Genomic DNA, 21,249 nt, shown 5'->3' with positions numbered 1-21,249 from the left:
GAACCAAGAGTGAAATCTGATGAAGATGAAACTGTAAAAATAGTTTAAAACAGCTGAAATAAAGATGACTGGATATCTATTTGACATTGTTTCTCTTTTTCTTTCCTCAAACAAATTACACAGTCACAGAAATTAAACAAATACTATCCCCAAAATTTTTTAATGTCATATTGGCCAACTGAATCTCATTCATATAAATAAAAGTGATGGTTGCATGACATTCCCAGCATGTTGTTTATTTTTCTACAAAACCAAAAGATCAAGCTGAAAACTAAAACCCCCCAAAAATTCAACCACACAGAAGAAATGAACACTTACCCAAAAAGATAACTAAAACACACAGTAACCCCCCCTGCATCTCACTGTGCTCCTGACCAAAATGTACAATTACGTCTCTGCCTTCCCTGCACCAACTTTACCTCAAATGACCATGTAATGTGCAGAGAGGCAGGAAGCCACCGTACAAAAATGTTGAAAGAGAAGCCACTCTGTCATTGTCTGTTCGCCATTTTTACGAGTCTTTGTATAGCCCTCCCAAAAAAAGACAAAAAAAAAAACTGTTTGCGGCTTTAGTGTTTGTAGGTGACGTCATGTGAAGCACTACAAGTTTAGCTAAGACCCCCTGCCTTGTTTTCCATTATGTTTTGTTTTCTAGCTCTTCACCGGGGCCGCAGTTTGTCTTCCAGCCCGCCTGTCTTTGATAAAGCAAACCCACAGCGTACCATTTTGAACTCCCTCTCCCTCTCAAATACACAAAAGCAAAGTAGAGGGCAGGAACGTTCACACGGTGTCCCATCACAGAGCATCGTCTGCAGGAATGAAAACCGCAAACCAACCTGTTTCCATTTAGAGCCCTGCCACCATGTCGCAGCCTCGGGAACATGCACACACATCGGTCCACGCACATACACATAGGCGCGCGCACACACACACACACACACACACACACTGTATGGCAGACATGTTTCTGGTGAATGCGTTGAAAGCAGCAGTCTGCTGTTTCCCCCCAGGATGTTTACAGCTGGGATCACCAGGCGGGTCTGGCTTTCTGGCAGCTTTACAGCAGGAGCAGGGAAACCCGGGCAGACACGCACACACACACACACACACACACACACACACATAGAGCCAAAAGGGGCACCCAATGAAAATACAGCCGCTGAAAGGACAGCTAGGTAATATCTAGAACTTATCTATATGTGTGTGTGTGTCTGTGTGACAGGTAAAAATGTCTCAGTGTATGCATTTGATTATAAGAATATATGAATATCACATGTGCCGGCAGTCTATAAGATCACAGTCGTGTGGGTTTTTTTTACTGTACATTTTTGTTTTCTTTTCAACCATTTTTTCTCCATTCACATCTCCCTCCCTCTCTTTCTGCTTTGGGAAGCCATAAGCTACAGAGGAGCCTGATTCAAAGAATTGGCATGTCCTGTGGTAATACAGACCAGAGGGTTTCTAGGCACACACACACACACACACACATATACACACACATGCACACTAACCAAAACATCCTGGCACCGCTAGTTGGGTTGAAAGTTATTATTAGTGTCTGGGGGTGGTGTGTGCATGTGTGTTTCTCTGAATGTGTGTGTGTAACCAGGCTGCGGCAAGGGTTTTCCCCATGACGAGAGGCAGTCAATAAAACGGTGCTGCGCTGTTTTGCAAGTTGGTGTCAAGAAATGAATGTGTCTGTATGTAAATGCATGAAAAGATGCAAAAAAAGACATTTCTTTCTCTCTGCAGGGAGTGATACCTGTTTTTTATTTTAAACATAAAACAGTTTCCAACTTTGTATCAACTGTGTGTATTTTGGCAAGTATCCACCCAGGTGCACATGTGAGTATAAGCCCTCATGAGTGCTCTAACCTCTAGTGTGCGTGTGCTCGTGTGACTGGACTATATAAAAATGTTCAGCTTGGATAGAAAACAAAATGGAAAGTTTCTCTTTTTTCTTTCTTTTTTTTTTTTTTAAAAAAAAAAAGTCATTTGCAGTACCCTTCAGCCTCTCCGCTGAGCTTTAACACCGGCACCATGTGTTGGTTTTGGGTCTCCCAGCACCCTCGCTGTACCATGTTCAAATAAATATACAGTACAATAGGCGAGGAAAAGAAGGAGGGTGGGGACAGGGGAGAAGGAGAGGGTGACAAGGAAAGAGTGAGGCAGAAAGAGAATGGAGAGATGGATGAGAGGGGAGGATGAAGAAGAGTTTCCTCTGGTTTGGGGATAAACCTTTGAGGATGTGTAAGGGAGCAATGGGAAATGAGGGCAGGAAAAAGGTATAAAGGGAGGATATAGAGGCAAAATGTCCACCCAAGCCCTTTCTCCTCTTTCTCCTCCTCCCTCCTTCCTCCTCTGAGCCCCCACCCCCACATCTCCTCCCCACTTTCTCTCCCTTCACATGGTCCTTGTTACTCCTGCTGCTAACCAGCTAACAAGAGACACTCCTGCCTCCTCCCCTCTCCTCCCCGACAATCCAGTCTCTTACTTCGTGCCCCTTCTTTGAAATGAAGTAAGTTTATTAGAAGTGTGTGTGTGTGTGTGTGTGTGTGTGTGTGTGTGTGTGTGTAATTGGGAACAGGGCAGGGCAGGGGGCTCTGGTATGCACATGTGTGTGCCAGCTTCGGTGTCTAACATGCTGGGGGGTCCTGACTCTTTGTAAAGGGCCTTCTCAATGCTACACAAACACACACACACACTTATGTCAGTGAGCAGAGCAGAGCGGCTGTGGCTAAGTCCTGGAGACAGCGAGACTGTGGCTAACTCCTAATAGTTCTGCAAAGCATCATGGGACACCGCTCTGACCAGTCGACCCAGTAACAAAGCATGCTGGGTCATACTGTCTCAGTGTGCAGAGGACCAGCAGTCGATTTGGCCAGCGGGAGGAGCTGGAATGAATTATGGACCAGAAAGTGGAAAAGAAATTCATGCTCATGGGGAAGAACTGAAATAATTCTCATGGTATTGTGATTTATTGGAAAATATTATAAAAGTGCTGCTGTTAAAATGGGACGCAAAGTTTTTAGGCAATGATGTCTCAGGTTGTGTGGTAAAAATGTACATAACTCTCACAATAAAATGTAACGTCCAAGTACAGTACACAGTTTTAGTCAGATCACAAGATTACACAACAGTCATTTTAATGACAATTTAGCTGTTGAAAATCACTAGGTTGCACGAATGATTGTGAAATCATGTGTTTTGCTATATCCCCCGCAAAAATTCCCTGAACAACAGCAACAACACACAACTTTCTGAAAACTTGAGCCTAATTTTAAGACTACTCTGACAGAATTACACTGGACCAACATTAATCACAATAATAAAAGACACCTTGTTCCTGTCGCAGTTGATTCTACTGAGTTCCTTCTTTTCCATTTATATGACAAAGGGTGTTATTTTGCCAAGCAGTACCATCCTGCAACAAACTAGTGTGCTGTCTTATTATTTTAACATTTTCTGATGCTGTTTTGTTCTTTGGACAACACTACAAAGCAGCTAAACAAACGCCAGCTGTGAGTTTGACTGATGTACTGAAAATTCAACTGGAAGCTCTCTGACTAATGGTTCACAACATCAGATTCAAGACACTGCGCCTGTGGCTCTGAGCGCTAAAGTGTGCAAATACAGAAATTTGCAGGTGCAAACAATCATAATTTTGCATTGATTTGGTGTGTGAACAGTGTCTCACCTCATCGTCTTTATACCAGGACAGAGATTCTGCGGTGAGGACAAACCAGTACTCCTTGGCTCCTCCCTTCATGATGCCAATGTTGTTGATGGTCAGCCAGCCCTTCCTGATCACCTGAGAGACACACAGACAAACAGAGAATGAAGAAAATCATTATATGATAGAGATGCATTTCTACAGACAGTTCACTAACTTACAGGGACAATCCATGCCAAAATCAAAAATACATATTTTTGGTCAAATTGTTTTTGAAGATATCAGCTGTAGAGATGTCTCACATCTCTACGATGGATATCTCCAACACCCGGCAACTCACACCACAATCTAGATTGCTTAATAGCACTACAGGTAAGAGGAAAAAGTATTTTTGATTTTGGGGTGAACTGTCCCTTTAACTCCATATTTGTCAGCCTGTGTGTGTAACACATATACGTTTCTTCACTAACATGTATTGTCAATGCTTCTAGTGGAGATAAGAAGCGACTGCCACAAACAACAGCAGGGTGACGCTCACCTACACGACTAAACACATTCCTCACACTCCTTTATCTTTTCTTTTTTTCTCTCTTGTATTTCATTCTCTCCACGAAACAGAAACTATAGACACATACAGTACATGGTGTGCGTGTTATTTACCTTGAACCGATCGCTAACTCCTCTCTCCGGCTGAATGAGAATGTGGAGAGAATGTTACAAAGCTACGCCATTTAGTGAAGGCCAAGATTTACACAGGGTTGTTCAGGTACCAGCACATTACAGCTGGCTGCTGGGACGGCAGCAAGGTGACAGCAAGCAGGGTGGGGGGGCAAGGGAGGTAAGGAGGCTACAACAGGGACGGCCCATGTCAAATTTTTTAAAGACCATGCAGTGAAATGCAAGAGCCAGACTGTATTATATTGTATGTGCTTTTTGAAGAGAAGGGATCAAACTCCAGAGGGCCGAACCGATCAAAATCCAGTGCTGTTTAATTTTCAGCCGTTATTTTTAGAGTATTTTTACGTAAAAAAACAAAAAAACAAAACCCTCAACCTAAATCAAAATGTACTGCCAGAAAGTCAGGTGACATAGCAGAAAAAGCAACAAAGTTAGCTGAAGAAAATCATGTCATATTTTGACATTGCCACGAAGCCCAAGACGGACGTCTAGGCAATGACCAGGTAACGTCCCGGACGTTAGCACAATTGTTGTGCTCATTTTGTAACTATTTTTGAACCATACCAGGACATCTTGATTGGACATTCAAACAACGGTCCAATCCAAGTCCTGTGCTTGGCCCAGTTCATGTGCACAGTGTGCATTCAGCAGCTTTATGCATCCTTAAAACTGAAAATATTAAGGCAGCTGTGTCTAAAAATAATATGCTGACATCAACTCACATGGGAGACTAACCCCGGTCTCCTGGGTAGAAGTCGTGTGCTTGACCCATTTATCCACCGAGACATCCTCCCTACAAGAAATCTGTCGCTCTTTATACTACATCACCTGACTTTGTGGCAGCAAATTTGTGAGTTTTCAGAGAATATCCAGTGTTTTTTTTTTGTTGTTGTAAATTTATAACTTAAATCTCGGAAAATTTTCTTGGAATATTACTCAATATTTATTTTTTCACCTACAGTGGCCCTAATACTGTTATAAACTGATGATCAAGCAGGATTTGAGAGATTAAATAAGACGCGTATTTGCTGATAGATCCATAAATTAGGGTTTTAGGGGGTCCCACAGTTGTCAATACAGAGGTCAGAAGGGTTGTTCAATCAGGAGAACAGAAGCCGTGGGGCCAACTATGTCCATCTGTAAACAGGAAGTGAAGATCACCACTTTGTTTATTATGTGCTCCTGGCCTTTGACCCCCAATCTGGGTGGTTGTTATTACAACTGACAACTATGGAGGTGACATAATGTCTAGCACACTGCAGGTCTTCATTCCCCCTGGATGTCTGCGTGTTTGGATGAATTGGGCAGAGGCAGGGAATAAAAGATGGGGCAAGAAAGAGGAAGTCTGGTGATGTGTCAATAAAAATGTTTCATAATTGTCTCCAGGAAAAGGAAAATCTCTTTGGTCTTCTCTTTCAAATGCAGTTCAAGAGCAGATGAGTGACTTGCTCTTTATCTAGTTCAGACTACTGCTGGGGGGCTTCTCCTCACCGCCAAAGCAAACTGGCTTCAGTGTTCAGCATCTTCAAATGGAGCCTTTCAACACAGTGTTTTAGAATACATTTTTCATCCTGAAGTGTAAGTGTGTGTCTGAGTGTAAGTGTGTGTGCCTGCAGGGAGGGCACAGCTGAAAAAGAGAGGAAAGGGCAGCAGCCAAGCATCCCCCCACCACAGCCACCTGCCCGTCTGGAAGTTAGTGTGAAGCTCATTTCAAACACTCATGAATCCACCATCAACTACAATCCAGCACACACAAAAGACACACATATCGATACAAGTATCCTAACATATGCAGAGCATAAACATGAGCACAAACGCACGAAAGCCCACCTGCAGACATGCGCAGAATCAAACACACACTCACACTTCAAGCACACTCACACACACTACTCACCATGATCTCATCCTGAAGCAGAAAAGCCACAGAGAGGAGGAGAAAGAGGACGAGACACAGCAAAAGGAGAAATCAATCAGAGGAAACAAAATGACAGACACCAAAAAAACAAGAGCTGAAGAGAAAAAGACTGAAGAATAAAAGGCGAGATCTACAAGCTTTCAGAGAGGAAAAGACAGAATGTAAATCATGCAAAATCTGTGTTTAGTTTTACTTTAAATGTTTTGGCACTGATCTGACATAGTGACATATCTGCAGGAGCCAGTTATTATATGTTTGTCAGTCATAATAGTGTGTTTTTCTGTCTATTATTTAGCACACAGCTAAAAAAAATTGTGTTCACAAATTTAAATTAAGTTGTGTAGAAAGTAAAGCCATGCAAGAGGATACCATGAGATGTTGTAGATTATATTTATTTTTTGATTATCTAACATTGTGATCATTTTTAAAACATTTCCTTAATGAAAAAAACACCGATGTATTGCATAATTGTCTGTCTCTGTGTGTATTTTGATGCAGTTCAAGATCCAGATGGAGATTTAAAATATCAAGCCCTTTTCCGTTATTAAAATGACAGATTTCACAGACCTTGCCAGAGGTATTTGAGCGCTCTCTACTTGATATTAATAATTTTGTTTGGTCTGTCTGTGACTTTCACCAAAAGGCCGAGCTCTTTCAAGATCTGACAACTGTTGTCCATTAGTGTGTACAGCAGCCGCACAGGGCTGCATTGTGTAAGATGTGGACCGTTGCCCAGGGTAACAAGATACTGTATAGCTGTGCTACATTTAGCATGGACAAAACAGAGAGCTGAGTGCTAACAGAATAAAGCCTTAGGGAAAGACTGTATGAAGTTCAGATGTCATGTCGCTGGCCAACAGACTGCATGAGTTCGGTCTGTGCTGTACTGTAATCTGTAAAATAGAGGTGACGGTGTACGCTCGACAGTACCTGGTTGCCAGCTGTTTTTTTCTTGTTCATTTGGTTGATCCTCTGCTGAGCGCTGCACAACACAAACACATCAGGAGATACTGGATTCAGGCTTTTAAACTGTGTTATGAACTGGTAAATCTCTACGCACTAAACACTGCAGTGACTGCCAATCTTTATACTCTATAATGGAAAAGAAAAACAGAAACTCACTTGGCAAATCCGATGAAGTCCTCATGGTTGGTGTTCATGTAGGACAACTCAATGTCTATCAACAGCAACACCTGAACAGAGAGGGAGAGAAAGAGGTTATCAATGAATGCCATTGTATTGATAGTATTTTAGAGATCCAGCTCAGGGTATTCATAGCGTCCCAGGATTTTTTTTTTTGTTTCATTGTGCTAAACTGACATTTGTTATTTTGGAGTGCCTTTGCATCAGAGTATTGTTGCAATGCTATCATTAAAAAACTAAGTAACTTTATTTTTGTTTGTATAATGCTCCTTTTAAGTTTCCACCATTTTTATTCCATTACGTGTAAAATTTTCTTTTCTAAACTTTTCGTAACTGTAATGGAGAACAGCAGCACTACCTACTATTACAAATCCTCAATAAAAGCTTATAAACCACGTGTTACAGCAGGAATATGATCTGAAATCAGGAAGAAATTTACAACATCGATGTAGATAGTTGTGCTACACTTTTTTGACCATAGAGTGTTGCCGTACATGGCCTGAGTCACGCGAGATGTGTATACATGATCTCAGTTGGTTGACAATGTGTTGTAATGGTAACTAAAACAAGTCCTTTGGGTTGATTCCTAATGTTCATGTGAATAAACAAGCTGGACATTGAGCATGGTTTCAAGTCGATGAAATGACAATCGGCAACCACAGTTACACATTTCCCTGACATTAGTAGCTACATGTAGCAGTGTAACATACTTGTAGCCAGGGAATAACTGTAATGGAATATAGCTGCACTTTTTACAGTGGAAAAAACATCAATAATAGCTTTTAAACAAAACCAGCATGATTAATATTAGCAACCATTAAGATTACATGTTTCCCTGACGTTAGCATATAGCTACATGTAGCAGTTAAGGCTACGTGATGTAAACACTTGCAGTAGCGTGACAGGAGCAGCTGATCATATAGACGTCCGTCACAATCTGGCATCAGCTTGTCGTGAAAGTAGACGAATCAGATTCAGAACGGTCTGAAGTCTGAGGTCTTTGCTTACAGGAATTATTTTTAGATATGTTTACATCATGACTTGAAACTTGAAATGTTGAATACAAACATCCATCATTGTAATATTATATATGTAACAGAAATAAGGAAAAGCGCAATAGGTCCCCTTTAACTTCATCCTTATTTTATACAAGTAAAACCATGAACCACTCACTTTCGTACTGTGTGTGTAGTATTTTTTGTGTGTTACCTGGTTCTTAGTTCGGCTTTCTCTGTCCCTGATGTGGTGGGTGACGATTCTCTCCATCTCCTCTCGCAACATGGGATACTGAGCCAGCTGCGAGCACAGAGCACAGTGTGTAGGTAGCAAACACACACACACACACACACACACACACACACACCTCAGTTGTAACAAATCTACATACAAGCTTCAGTAAACCACTAAATTTCTCATCTCACTGAACCACAACACACAGTCCCACCAATACAACAAAATACGTTACAAAAACAGAATTAGACATGTTCTGAGGATTATATCCCAGACTCAGCTCTACTCTCTGCACACCCTGACCAGTGGGTGGATTTGAGTTAAGAGCGGATTTTATGTGCAAGATGTCCATTTGTTGCCAATATGGAACAAATGCAGAAGAATAGTGCAAAGTCTGTGATATTACCACACAAACACAGAATAAACAATGTTTCTGGCAGAAAAGCTTCCTTTTCCCAGCACACTGTGGGTCTTTTTTTCCATGAGCTCATTGCAAACCCACAAACGCAGACATTGGTGGGCCTCCAATGTGACACAAACACATTTGGAGAAGTGTGAGGAAAGAAGAAAAATCAAAACCCCAATCACAGCGCAAGAAAGAAAAATGTGCGCTGTTTTTTTTTTTTTTTTTTTTGCAAGTTACAATGCATCTCTCATGTCTGTCAGATGGTCTGGTGAGTGAAGCGGATATCAATAGACCTCTTTCTGGTTCCCAAGTTGATTTACTGCTTCCTGGGTTTGGTCCAATTACAAAGCAGACGACGTCCATAATGAATAGATGCTTCATAATAATGGGCAGGCTGTTGGGATGAATGTCAGTCTAATTACTGGCATTACAGTGTGTGTTTCTCACATTGTACTTTGCTGGAAATGTTACAAATTGAAACCGTATCAAACATTAATTGTCCAGTCAGCAACAGTAACTAGGCACAGTAAGCTGCAGTCAGGGCAATGACTCTACAGTATATACGTATATATAAAGAATGTGGAGGGTCAGGTCTTTTTTTATCACTTTTCCAAAACTAAAGACACAAGAAGAGTGTAAGGGGTTTTAAAAAAGTGTGTTTGCCTGCTCTCACATAAGCCATAAACATTAGCACACATGGCTAAGTAGCTTGCTACCTTCAGTCATTCATTAGAGTAACACTAGCACTTCAGAAGAAAAAACAATTAAGAGGAGGAAGCTTTATTTTGCATTTTGAGAATAAAATGCTCAAATGCTGGGACTAAAATTTCAAGATTACTCATCAATATGTGCCAGGCACGGCCTGATTCAATTCAAGGTGGTACACAGACTTTGCCTATCTAAAGTCAAGTCTTGTAACATGTAAAAGTTCATCTGCAACATTAGCTCATACATTCCAGTCTTGCCTGAGTCTCTCAGGTTACTGGTTCTCCATTTTTGAAGCCCTTTCCAAAACACTTAGAAGAACAACTGATCCAAATCCTCTTACAGCAATTTTTGATATTCAGTGTGAAGACATTCATCTTTTAAGGTACAGTCAAATTGCTTATGTCACCCTTTTACCCAGAAGACTTATATTACTTAATTGGAAGCAGTAGGTCAAAGATACATGGCGATTTTTGAAGCTAGAAAAGATAGTTTGCTTTACGAGGACCTAAGGACAGTTTTAACAGTGTAAGGCAACCTTTTACATATCTGCTTGATCAACTGTGAGGTTATAGTACTGTTGGTTCTCAACATCTGCTGTAGAACTTTAAATTGCAGGCACGCGTGTGCACACATACACACACTTTGTCTATTAATGTTGTTTCCTTCTTCTTTTTAATCGGGGCACATTATGACATCATACAGGATTTTATCTGACTGTTTGCTCCCAAGGGGTGAACTTTTTTTCCCTGTATTTTTGTATACATGTTTTTCTGTGGAAACTAATAAATCAAACTGCTAGAGGTAGCACATATGGCTGCCTCTACAGAATGACTTCTGCAGATAAATTGTTGAAATTGTGCTTCAGGATGGGTTTTAGTAACAAGGAAATTATTTATCTTTTGCTGCATGAATACAGTGTGCTACTAACTATACAGACTTTGAAGAGATTGTGCTTAATATTTTGTCTGTTCAAGAGATACCAGACAAACTTGGAAGAGGTGGCTACATCTGTGCTAGTAATGGACAGATGGTTACACCTGTGTGCACTACAGAGAGGATATTTTGTATCACAAGACACAAAGGAGTTGGCTTTGTTCTCTTCTGGTATATTTTTCCTAGGCTTGGCACAAATACTCAAAGTTTGACTTGTTCTGTACACTTTGTTTTATTTTCTAAATGCAAAATTAAAAGAAATTCTTCCTCCTCTCATTTTTCCCCTTCATGCCTGGCCCTAATATTCTTCAGTATGGTTCATATTTAAAGACAATCATATTGAGACATTAAAAAACAGCTGACAGAGAGTTTTCACCCTGGCATTAGTTTAATTAGCCGTATATCTGCTAACAACAGTTGTCATTCCAGCTGACAAAAACAATAGTTGTGAGCTTGAAACAAGAGGCATGCTCTTGTTTGCTTCTGTATGAAATTGAAGACCCATAGTTTCAAAAAACTTCAATAGATTTCAAGTGGTAAATCTGCCACAGCTATCATTGTTAACTGCCATGCCAGAATGGAAAGTTTGACAAGCATAAATGTTCACATGAAAAAGGCGATGGTCTGTATCAAATTAACAAAGCTGAAGCACACTGTGAAAAACAACTCCACATCTGTTTTATAAGAGCATATTGTTACAGTATCTGGTTACTTAAACCTGTTGACAGTTTAGTCAAATCGCTCTTTTGAATCGTAGGAAACAAGTTTTCAACTTGGTAAGCAGTGAGGAAAGACTCATAGGTGGCAGCTGTAATTAACATCGGCCCATTAATACTGTGAACTGATTTGATGAGGAGCACTTTATGGTTTTCACATCTTGTGAATTCAATCCAATAGTCGAAAACTGTGAAAACCATGAAGATTTACAAATAAAACCAGTAAACCGTTGATGCATTCAATGTCAAAGCAACTGAAAGCAACATAATTTGTGCTGCTGGAAAGGTGCATTGCAACTTGAAGACAGACAAAGGCTGTCGAAGGTGTTCAGTGTCTTAACAACTGACACAAACACAAAACTGGGAAATAATTTTTTTACCAACAAGGCAGCAGGCAGAGGCACTCACAGTGATTCAGACTGACATGCAATGCAAAGGAGCAGGGAGGGAGGATGATGGAGGAAGACTACAAACTGACCCCTTTGGAGAATTTCCCAACCACTGTATATTAGTATCTTTAAATACAGTATGTCTCTGAAAGTGAAATCAAGATTAAAGTGTGACAGAGAAGAGAAATCCAAAGGAGGTCACGCTGTCTTTTGGTCATTTGCTTTGCGAGGAAGCAGTCGGCTCAAAGGGTTAGAGGACGATGGGATGGAGAAAGAGAAATAAAAAGAGAAGAAAGAGACGCTCGAAGTACGTCAATTAGTCAGTGAGTGGAACTACACAATCAGTCACTCCACTATATTAAACCATACTGACAGAGACAGAAGAAAATAAGATTTTAACCAACTTAAATCAAATAATTTCAGACATCATAAGGTCAAATGTGAAAGAAAAGTATCTGACATGCAGGCTGAGAGGCAACAATTTGTTAAATTGTCAATATAAGGCCAATAACTGACAGAAGACAAATGAAAAAGGAAGTTTAATTAAAATCAGACTATATGGTTACACTATAAAATCAGAAGTAAGGATAGACCGATTTCTGCAGGCTGAAGAGTTTTTGAGCAAACATAATGTATTTGCTTTAATCTGCAAATGTTAAACGTGGTGTAATACACACTGACATATAGTAGTTTAATTTAATTTATTTAGTTATTTTTTATTTATAAGGACAATGCACATTAATCAACATTTCTGCAATCCTTAAATGAGATGTTTTGAAACCAATGGATATCTTTTGAATGTGGGTATTTATTCTGGTTCAGTTAGTATGAATTAATTAATTTAAGTACATTTACAGGTGGTACAAAAACAGTTAGCATGTTAGCATTCAAATGTTAGCATTTAGCACCATTTAAAGCATTGCTGATCATAAAGAGTAAACCTTGGCTTTTTCAGGGATGGTTATGTTACATTTGGCTCTATAGGCAAACAGTTAATTGTCTGGCTTAGTATACTTACTGATGCTTTGATAGCATCCAATTTCCAACACAAAAGAGAAGGACATTTTAAGAGAGAAATAAAATATAATAATATTCAACTCTTATTATATCTAATTCTCTTTGGTATATGAATAGGACTTCTAAAAAATACTATAAAGAATACTATAAGCAGTTAAGGCCTGTTAATTTGTCTGATGCATCCCCTGATATCAATACTTGAATGCCCAACCATCGGTCTACCCCTATCAGTGTGATTAACAGAGATAGTGAAGGTTCTCTTTAGCATTTTACCTTGTTACTACACTTTCGTATGGTGGAGGTGAGTTCGCTCACTACCATATCTATACACTTCAGTGTGGGCTCCTTCAGCTTTTGGATCTGCTTTTTCACTATGGCCTCAAAGGCCAGGTCAGGGGTGAACAGCCCCGTCCTGTAGGGATGGGCAGGGGGCACAGGAGAGAGGAGTAAAAAAAAAAAAGAAAAGAAAAGAAAAAGGAAATGACAAAAAAAGGTGGAGAAAGGGGGGAAATAAAAGCACCAAATGAAGAGTTGTAAGAAGACGAAGAAAAGTGAAGAGGCGTGAGACAAATAAAACGAAAAGGAGTGAAACAGATGGTGAGGGAAAAGGATAATACACAGACGAGGAGGGTAAAAATTGGAGATGGAGCAGAGGAAACAACAGATTGAAGATAAAAAAGACGGGGAAAGGTGTGGAGGTTGGGGGGGATAAACAGCACAGAAGGAAGAAAATGCAAGTGAGACATTTGGTTTCCCCTGAAGCCATTCTACAACAGGACAGTGCTGGAGTCTCTCTCTATAAATAAAGAGCGAACAGAGAGAAAAGACAAGAGAAAGAGGAAGAAATAGAGAGAGCTTCCAGTCTGCACAACTCCACCAGCCAAAAACTCCAAGCAACGCACCGCAAGACTGCAGCTGTGCACCCCAACGTTCAGCCAAAATGCCTTGATCCCTCCTGGTGTTGACCTTTTCTCCACCCATCCCTCCTTTTCCTCCAACTTCCATCATAAAATTTATTATCCCAAGGCCTCCAGGTTGTTACAGTCCAACTGCTGTTGAAACTGTTTAGTCACAGCGGATCAATTTGTATAAAGACTACTGCTTTTTCTTTTTTGCCACACTCAAGAGCGTCTGTAGCTGAGAGTGCAGCCCCAGAGGCCTGCTGAGGAGTACTTAAAACATAATCATCATGGCTCCTGTCTGCTGCAGGTGCACTGCTACAGCCTCACACACAAGGAAGTCTGGAGGCTGAGGTCATCCAATATCGCTGCCAGGTATTCTGAATGATTGACAAATGATGATAAACATCTGTATATCTTCGTGTGTAAGCAAATATGGAATCTTAGTCAAGGTTCTTGGAGTCGAGCTAATACTACTTGACTTGAAAATAATTCGAATAAATATAAAGTTATTGTTTACAGCAAAGCTTGCACATAGATAGCCTCAAGAGGGTTCAAGGAAAACTTAAAGGTCCAGTGTGTAGGATTTATGGGGATATATTGGCAGAAATTTAATATATTATTAGTATACGCTTTCTTTAGTGTATAATCACCTGAAAGGAATAATCATTGTGTTTTCATTCCCCTATAATAAGCTGTTTTATATCTCTAGGGAGCGAGTCCTCGTCTACAAGGATCTTAATGTTGCATCACCATGTTTCTACAGCAGCCCAGAATGGACAAACCAAACACTGGCTCTACATAGGGCCGTTCATGTTTTCACATCAGCCACCATAGTTAGCAGCCCCTCCACAATGACAGCGTCGAAAGAACACTGATTCTTTTAACATCAAACTGCTTTATTCAGTGTTTTTACTGATTTAAATCACTGAGTCTGTTTGTTTTGGAGAGGAGGACAACTTGACTGCTGGCAAAAATCTCCTGAACGTCTGGATCTTAAGTTATAAAAGAAAAAAGGTGAGCAAACATTAACAGGTGCTGGGCTAGCGGCCCATCTCCGTCATGCCAAACAGTATGGGAGAAACACTGATTTGCAATGTGAAACTGTTTGTTTCTGCTAGTTTAAATCACTGGGTCTGTTTGTTCTAGGGAGGAGGAAATCTCTGTGAATAATTCGACACAAGGTAAAAACTTCTTGGATGTCTGGATCAGAAATAAGGTGAGCACACATTTGCAGGTGCTGGGCAAGTGGGCCTTCTCTAACAAGACGAACAGCTTTGGAGAAACGCTGATTTGTAACTTGAAACTGCTTTACTTAGTTTTAGTTTTGCGTTTTTCCATCTGGTTCATTCGTTTTGGAGAGAAAGAGACCTGTGAGGATAATTCCACTCCTGGTAAAAACTTCCTGGACAACGAACACTGAAGGTATCCTAACCAGAGGTTTCAGGTGGTTGCAATCTGCAGTACTCACCACTAGATGCCACTAAATCCGCCCTAAATCTTACACACTGGACCTTTAAGCTGTGTCCCAATTCCACACTAAATATCAGCTCTCTGTCTTGCAGAGAGCATGTGCAAACAAGACAATAACTTGTGTGCACAAGGTGAAGAATATCTTTCAATGCTTTGGGATCCCCTTTGGAAAAACAACTGCCTTTATATTTCACTGATTCAAATTAAACTGGCAGTAGCATTCAATAGTACAGTATAATTTTGATGTATGTCAGTGCACATATTGCACTATTTCCTGTTATTACAGTATATAGTATAAACTGTACACACTGTTAGTATGTAGTGTAGAATTTCTGTGCCAAAACAGCATAACTGAGGCCACTCTGTAATTCTTGCTCAGTCACAAATATGTGCTTATAGTAGGTCAAAAAAAAGTCCAGACTTTAAAATGAACTGGAAAAAGGAACAAAAGCATTAAATATACTCCAACTACCAACTACCTTCCAACTGGATTTATTGGCAGAAAAGTCAAAGCCTTTTAATCAAAGCTATAAACTCAAGTTCGGAGCTGACTCTGCTCCAATCTTTTATAGGCAGCCATATTTTGATGACCAATCAGCCTCCACACTGGTTTTCATCAGCACTACCACGGCCAGCCTGTCCAGCCAAAACCCGTCTGAAGCGGTACAGTAGGCAGGCAGGTGTACCGCAGCCCACCCCGCCACTCCAGGTGTCCCCTCGCTGTCTGACAAAACAACGAGGGCTGGAGAGAGCCAGGTGGTTACAGTAAAAGGGAGTGAACAGCAGAGGGACTTTGCAGATGGGGGTTGAAAATAAAGTGCTATCCACCGTATACTTTTTTTAATTTTTTTTTTTTTACCTTCTTGGTACACTGCCTAACCGTACTGACTAGCTCAGAAATGACCATGTCCACACATTTGGTGCAAGGCTCTTTAATCTTCCCAATCTGCCTTTTCACAATGGTCTCAAAGGCCATGTCCGGGGTGAAGAGGCCAGTTCTGCCCGACAAAGAGAGAACCAGCCACAGGGCCAAAAAAAGAGGAGGATGGTGGAGAGAAAAAAGGAGGGAGGAGGGTTGGGTAAAGAAAGAAGTGTTAATTGTGAAGAATTACCCTCCATTTCTGAGCTTTCCCCCCAAACATAAACAGACACAAATTAGACAGAGAGTTGGAAAGAAAGAGGGGCAACAAATGAAAAAGTAGGAAATATTAAGTTATAATAGAGCTGAGGGTAGGCAGTTTTATTTTAGCATCACTGGCCAAAAATCCCATAATAATCTTTGAGCATATTGTAATTCAAGTTATCTGAGAGAACACTACACCTCCTTTTGGCTGTTTTCAGGCATTACAAAATCTAGCATGTGCCGAGAGACTTTAACCAATCACAGGACTGTTCAGAAAGAGAGTGTTCTACGAATTTAGATGGGTCTGCACGTTCCCTCAAGGAAAACCTGATTAAGTGGCGGAAAATCCTGCAGAAATGGCACCAACTACCTACACAGCAAAACAACCCAAAAGGGGAAGACAGACTTTTAATAAAGCGAGCCTACGTGTCAATAACAGCGATGTGTTTCAGAGACGGAGAGAAAATGGCTTTTAGGCTACAATAGTTAGCCTCCTGCTATCCACAGCCAAAGGCTCACAGCTGTGGCTAATTCAAGTTCATTGTTATGCAACTAGAGCCTTGAATCACAGTGTGTCCTCCACTTCACTACCCACCGCTGCAGACCACCTCGCCGGGAGGAGTGCGGGCAGCAGCGCCAGAGATGGACCCCAAGCTAGAGGCTGCAGCAACTCAAACTCTGGCAGCGCTGAGACACCAGACAGCCCTGACTCTGTTGCTGCTGTAACACAGGTCAGACCCAGCACTGCGGCTGGCCAGCAGCCTGCCTTGACGGCTACACTGACTAAAGGTCCATCCTTGGCGCTGCTGCCCATCCTACTCTCAGGAAAGCAGTCCACAGAGGGGCAGAGGGAACACATGCTGTGGTAGCTAGCTAATTCTCGTCTCATTTGCGGTCTAATAAACAGAGAGAGCTCTTTCATGAAATAAGGTTAAATAAATCTATGACAGAGAGAAGAGAGCTGCAGGAGGAGGGTGTACCTTTATATCTTTTCCAGAAACTGCCTACCCCAGCTTTAACTAATTTCAAGTAATCTGTGCTTAATTTGGAAATTTTGACAGCAAATATCCAGTGATGGTCCCTCAAGAGCTGTTAAAAGTTAGTGTGTTATTACAGACTGGTTGGTTCATCATCCATTAAGAGGATGAAGGGTTCTCACTTGACGTATGAATTTTTATGTATTTCATTTATTTCCATAGAGGACAATGTGTTTCTGGATTCAGAGTTTTCAACCATCAATATTTCTATCTGACAGTCTTGTGGATAACAGGTCCATAGAGTGACTTAAAAGTCTGAATTACTGTTTTATTGATTATTAGTGCAATAACAGTACAACTAGTTTAAGGCCTCAAGTGCCCCAGATATTATTGCAAAGGAAAATGAACCCCTGAAAACTCATCACAAGGAAAACCTCACTTTGGAGCTATGCACTGGACTTAGGTAATTTCAATGATATGAACGTGCCACCTAAATATCCATTTTTGCATGTCTAAATATCATAATGGACTTGCATTATCTTATTTTAACTTAAATTTGAATTTCAACAACCAAATTAAGGTGAAACTTTGGGTGCGACCCACTGCTACCACTGGTAACAGCCAATTACAAACAGCCTTCCAAACATTACTATTTATTACTATCATGTAACAATCATCTCCCTGGTGTTTTAGTATTCAGCTCTGATGAAGAAATAACCCACATAAAGTTTAAACCAGTGGTTACAGAAACCAACAGTATCCTGTTAATCATGGAAATAAATGAAATACCATTAAACACTGCGTACATTTTATTTTATTTTTATTTAACCTTTATTTAACCAGGAAGATCCCATTGAGATTAACAACCTCTTTTTCAAGGGAGACCTGGCCAAGATAGGCAGCAGCAAGTACAAAACACAAAACACATACTTGTCGCCCACAAGCACATGACCACCCATAAATCCCATACCTCCTGCTTCTCACTATATCCTGTTATTATCTGATTCAGACTGACCCAACTCTAATTTAAAAACCTTTTGGCACCAAATATACATTTTGATGATTTTTCTGATGTTTTCTGCCTTGTTATACGATACATTACCAATGTACACACCGGTATGGATGGAAAAACAAACAAAAAAATGAGTACTGTGCAACCAGAAGTCACCTATCTGATCCTAAAACTTCTCTAAGCATAATGCCATTAGTATTCAACAGAGCGCTCGAACTAAGTATAGAGGTCTTTGCGATTAGATAGGCAAAGTCAGTTAGATGCAGTCTGGCCAGCAGAGGTGACTGAGATGGAAGAGAGAAAGAGGGAGGTGAAGTAAAGAGGAAGGGAAGCAGGGATGGAGGGGTGAGTTAGAGGGCGGACGTGCCTGATTCCGTGGATGTTCTTGATGGCGTAGCTGATCTCCTTGCGGAGCTCTTTCTCATCAAACTCCATCTGCAAAAGAAACGACAGCGAGGATTCAGTATAGTAACGTGAGTTATTTTTGTCAGACGATCTTTTCTCTCTCTTGATTCCTCCATCTTTTATTTTCAAATATCATTCTTGAACAGAGTGAGAAAACATTTCTTACTGTTACTGCTGCTTTTATTTTGCAGACCTAAATCACACTTCCTCCCCCTCAGATCTGACTCGTACATACTGTTACACTGGAAGTAGGACGTATATAGGATGATCTACTATATACTATACAATCTTTCATTTACTGCAATGCCTAGTTCTTTCCAACTTTCTTCAACATAGTTTCATATTTCTTAAAAACATATATTACAAACACAAAAAACATTAAGATTTTTATGAGTAAAGCGTCTGGTTAGGAAGCAACCTGCTCTGTTCTCTCAGTGAAAAACCAACAGCAAATTTTTTTCTGATGCATCAGTCACAGACAGGAAGATTTATATCCTCAGAGGGAGGGTGAGAGAGGACGGAGTAGGGGGATGTATGAAAGGAGGGAAATAGAAATTGAAAATGGATCGAACATGTAAGTGGGGGGTTGGAGGTAAAAGCCTTAGAGACACAGAGGTTGGGGGAGGTGGATAAAGGGAGGACAGGCTCGGGGTAAAGATGATGTGAAAGGTGAACGCAGAGGATGTGGGGGAGGGATCAAATTTGGATGGATATGATGACGGAGTGAGAGAAACAGATTAAATAAGCTGAGATGAGTGAAGAGGCGACAATGGGAGAGATGGCCGTTAAACTGTGTGGGAGGAAATGAGGTATGTTTGGGTCAGAAAAGCCCAGAATCAGAATCCTAGGGGAGGACTTCTCTCCATCTGAGGCTGGGAAAGGATACCCAGTAGGGATCGACGTAATGATGTAAAGAGACACAATATTTCCCACTTTATTAATCTCACCACAGCAAGACATTTCCAAACCCTTTTTTGTCACTTCACATTTTCCTTCACTTTAATATGATTATGATTTATGTCAAATAAATCAGCGTAAAAAATGAATGTGTGACACTCAAACTCTCTTTTGTGCAGACTGAACTAGCTATAATGCCACTAATTACAGCCCAGTCGCCAGAGGAAAATGCTGGCATTGTACATTTCTGCAAACCACGGATATGTTAGATTTCTACATATCATATCAAATTTCTGAAGTGACGTGGTATATGAGCTGACCTAGATGCCTGCCAAGGTGCAAACCACTGCAGCCCAGTGTTCACGACCAATAAAACAAAAAAACCAGTTGCTTTTTAGTGAGTCATTGCTTTATTGCTTTATAGCTGCTTTTTAGTCACCAAATGTGGGTGTTTTTTAGGAATATGTCAGTGTGTTTCCAGCAGAGATAGTGCCACGAAAAGCACTTGTTTTTTACCAAGACATTGCTCCATTTCAAGCTGGGATTGTGCCACCAAAAGCACATGTTTCATGCCAAAACGGGATCTTTTCCTAACCATAACCAAGTGGTTTTTCTGCCTAAACCTAACCCCACATTAACCACAGTGATGTTAAATGTAAAGAAGCATAAAGTTTCAGCATTTCGGCTGCATAATAATGTACAAATATAACATCCAGGGTTTGCAGAAATGCAAACCAATGCCAACATTTAGTCCAGCAATTGGGTTGCATATAAATAGAAAACAAGAAAACAAAAAGCATAATGACAATTCCCACAACTCCCATTAATGTTCTGAAAAAATTGGAATCTAATGATTTATTTAACCTTTATTCAACCAGGAAGTCCCTTGAGTTGGAAACCTCTTTTCTGAGGGAGACCTGGCCGAGACAGCGCACCAGTTACAGTTTAAACAGAAATAAAACACACCAGACAGGACACACAATCATCAAACACACATGGAATGAAACAGCTGCATTTCTCAGCTAAATGGACTTTTAACATGGCTTTGAATTTTTCTGAGTGAGCTAGATTTTTAAGATGTATTATACCCTGCAGATTATTCCAAAACCACAGAGCGAGGTCGCTTTTTTCCCCAGCTTAGTGCAAACCTGTATGCATAAATTTTACGGCTATTGTACGGGCATGTTTTGGGTTTGGTGGTGGTGCCAAAGTCCGCAAAATCAAAAGCTTTTTATTGCAAAAAGCTGCCACAAACAGTCACATTTTGGCAATCCTGTCCATTACCTTGTGGGGTTAGGGTTAGCGCTTTATTTTGAGATATGAGGGAGAAGGTGTTGCAGTTGGAGTGGAGGGTCCAAAGAAAATATTGACAAAGCTGTGGAGAGTCTTGCGTTAACCAAACATGAAATCTAAGCCTCATCTTCTGCTCCCTGCCCCAATCATTTTCAAACAGTCTCCAAATAAAACTATCAAACTGAATCACACATAAATAAACACAACATGTGGCAGACACACACCTTGACCAGTTCGAAGGGGAAGCGTTCATGGAAGATGCGATTGATCCTGGCACCACCTGACAGCTCAGCTGTGTCAATCTGGTCCCCGGAGCCCTCTATACACTTCTCAAAGTCCACAGAGAACTGCTGCACCATCCT

At 40.6% G+C, this 21,249-nt stretch overlaps 1 protein-coding gene across 10 annotated transcripts in view; it reads right to left on the bottom strand.

The window, feature by feature from the left end:
* dnm1a (dynamin 1a) overlaps positions 1–21,249 on the bottom strand; it is a 69,042-nt gene that overhangs the window by 26,783 nt on the left and 21,010 nt on the right. For 2 of the 10 annotated variants that reach the window (XM_050053122.1, XM_050053126.1), the window contains exons 8-15: positions 21,112–21,247; positions 18,660–18,727; positions 16,040–16,178; positions 8,619–8,705; positions 7,389–7,459; positions 7,197–7,248; positions 6,246–6,257; positions 3,698–3,811 (exon numbers count right to left, since the gene is read on the bottom strand). In XM_050053122.1, the coding sequence (XP_049909079.1) occupies positions 3,698–3,811; positions 6,246–6,257; positions 7,197–7,248; positions 7,389–7,459; positions 8,619–8,705; positions 16,040–16,178; positions 18,660–18,727; positions 21,112–21,247 (679 nt within the window). Of the gene's footprint in view, positions 1–3,697; positions 3,812–4,333; positions 4,364–6,245; positions 6,258–7,196; positions 7,249–7,388; positions 7,460–8,618; positions 8,706–13,081; positions 13,221–16,039; positions 16,179–18,659; positions 18,728–21,111; positions 21,248–21,249 lie in introns of all 10 variants that reach the window. The other 8 variants (XM_050053123.1, XM_050053127.1, XM_050053124.1 and 5 more) reach the window with 5 other exon arrangements.

This window comes from Epinephelus moara, chromosome 9, assembly GCF_006386435.1.
Source record: "Epinephelus moara isolate mb chromosome 9, YSFRI_EMoa_1.0, whole genome shotgun sequence".
Taxonomy (NCBI): domain Eukaryota; kingdom Metazoa; phylum Chordata; class Actinopteri; order Perciformes; family Serranidae; genus Epinephelus; species Epinephelus moara.
The sequence above is the reverse complement of the archived record's forward strand: the minus strand, read 5'-3'. Positions and strand labels throughout refer to the sequence as shown.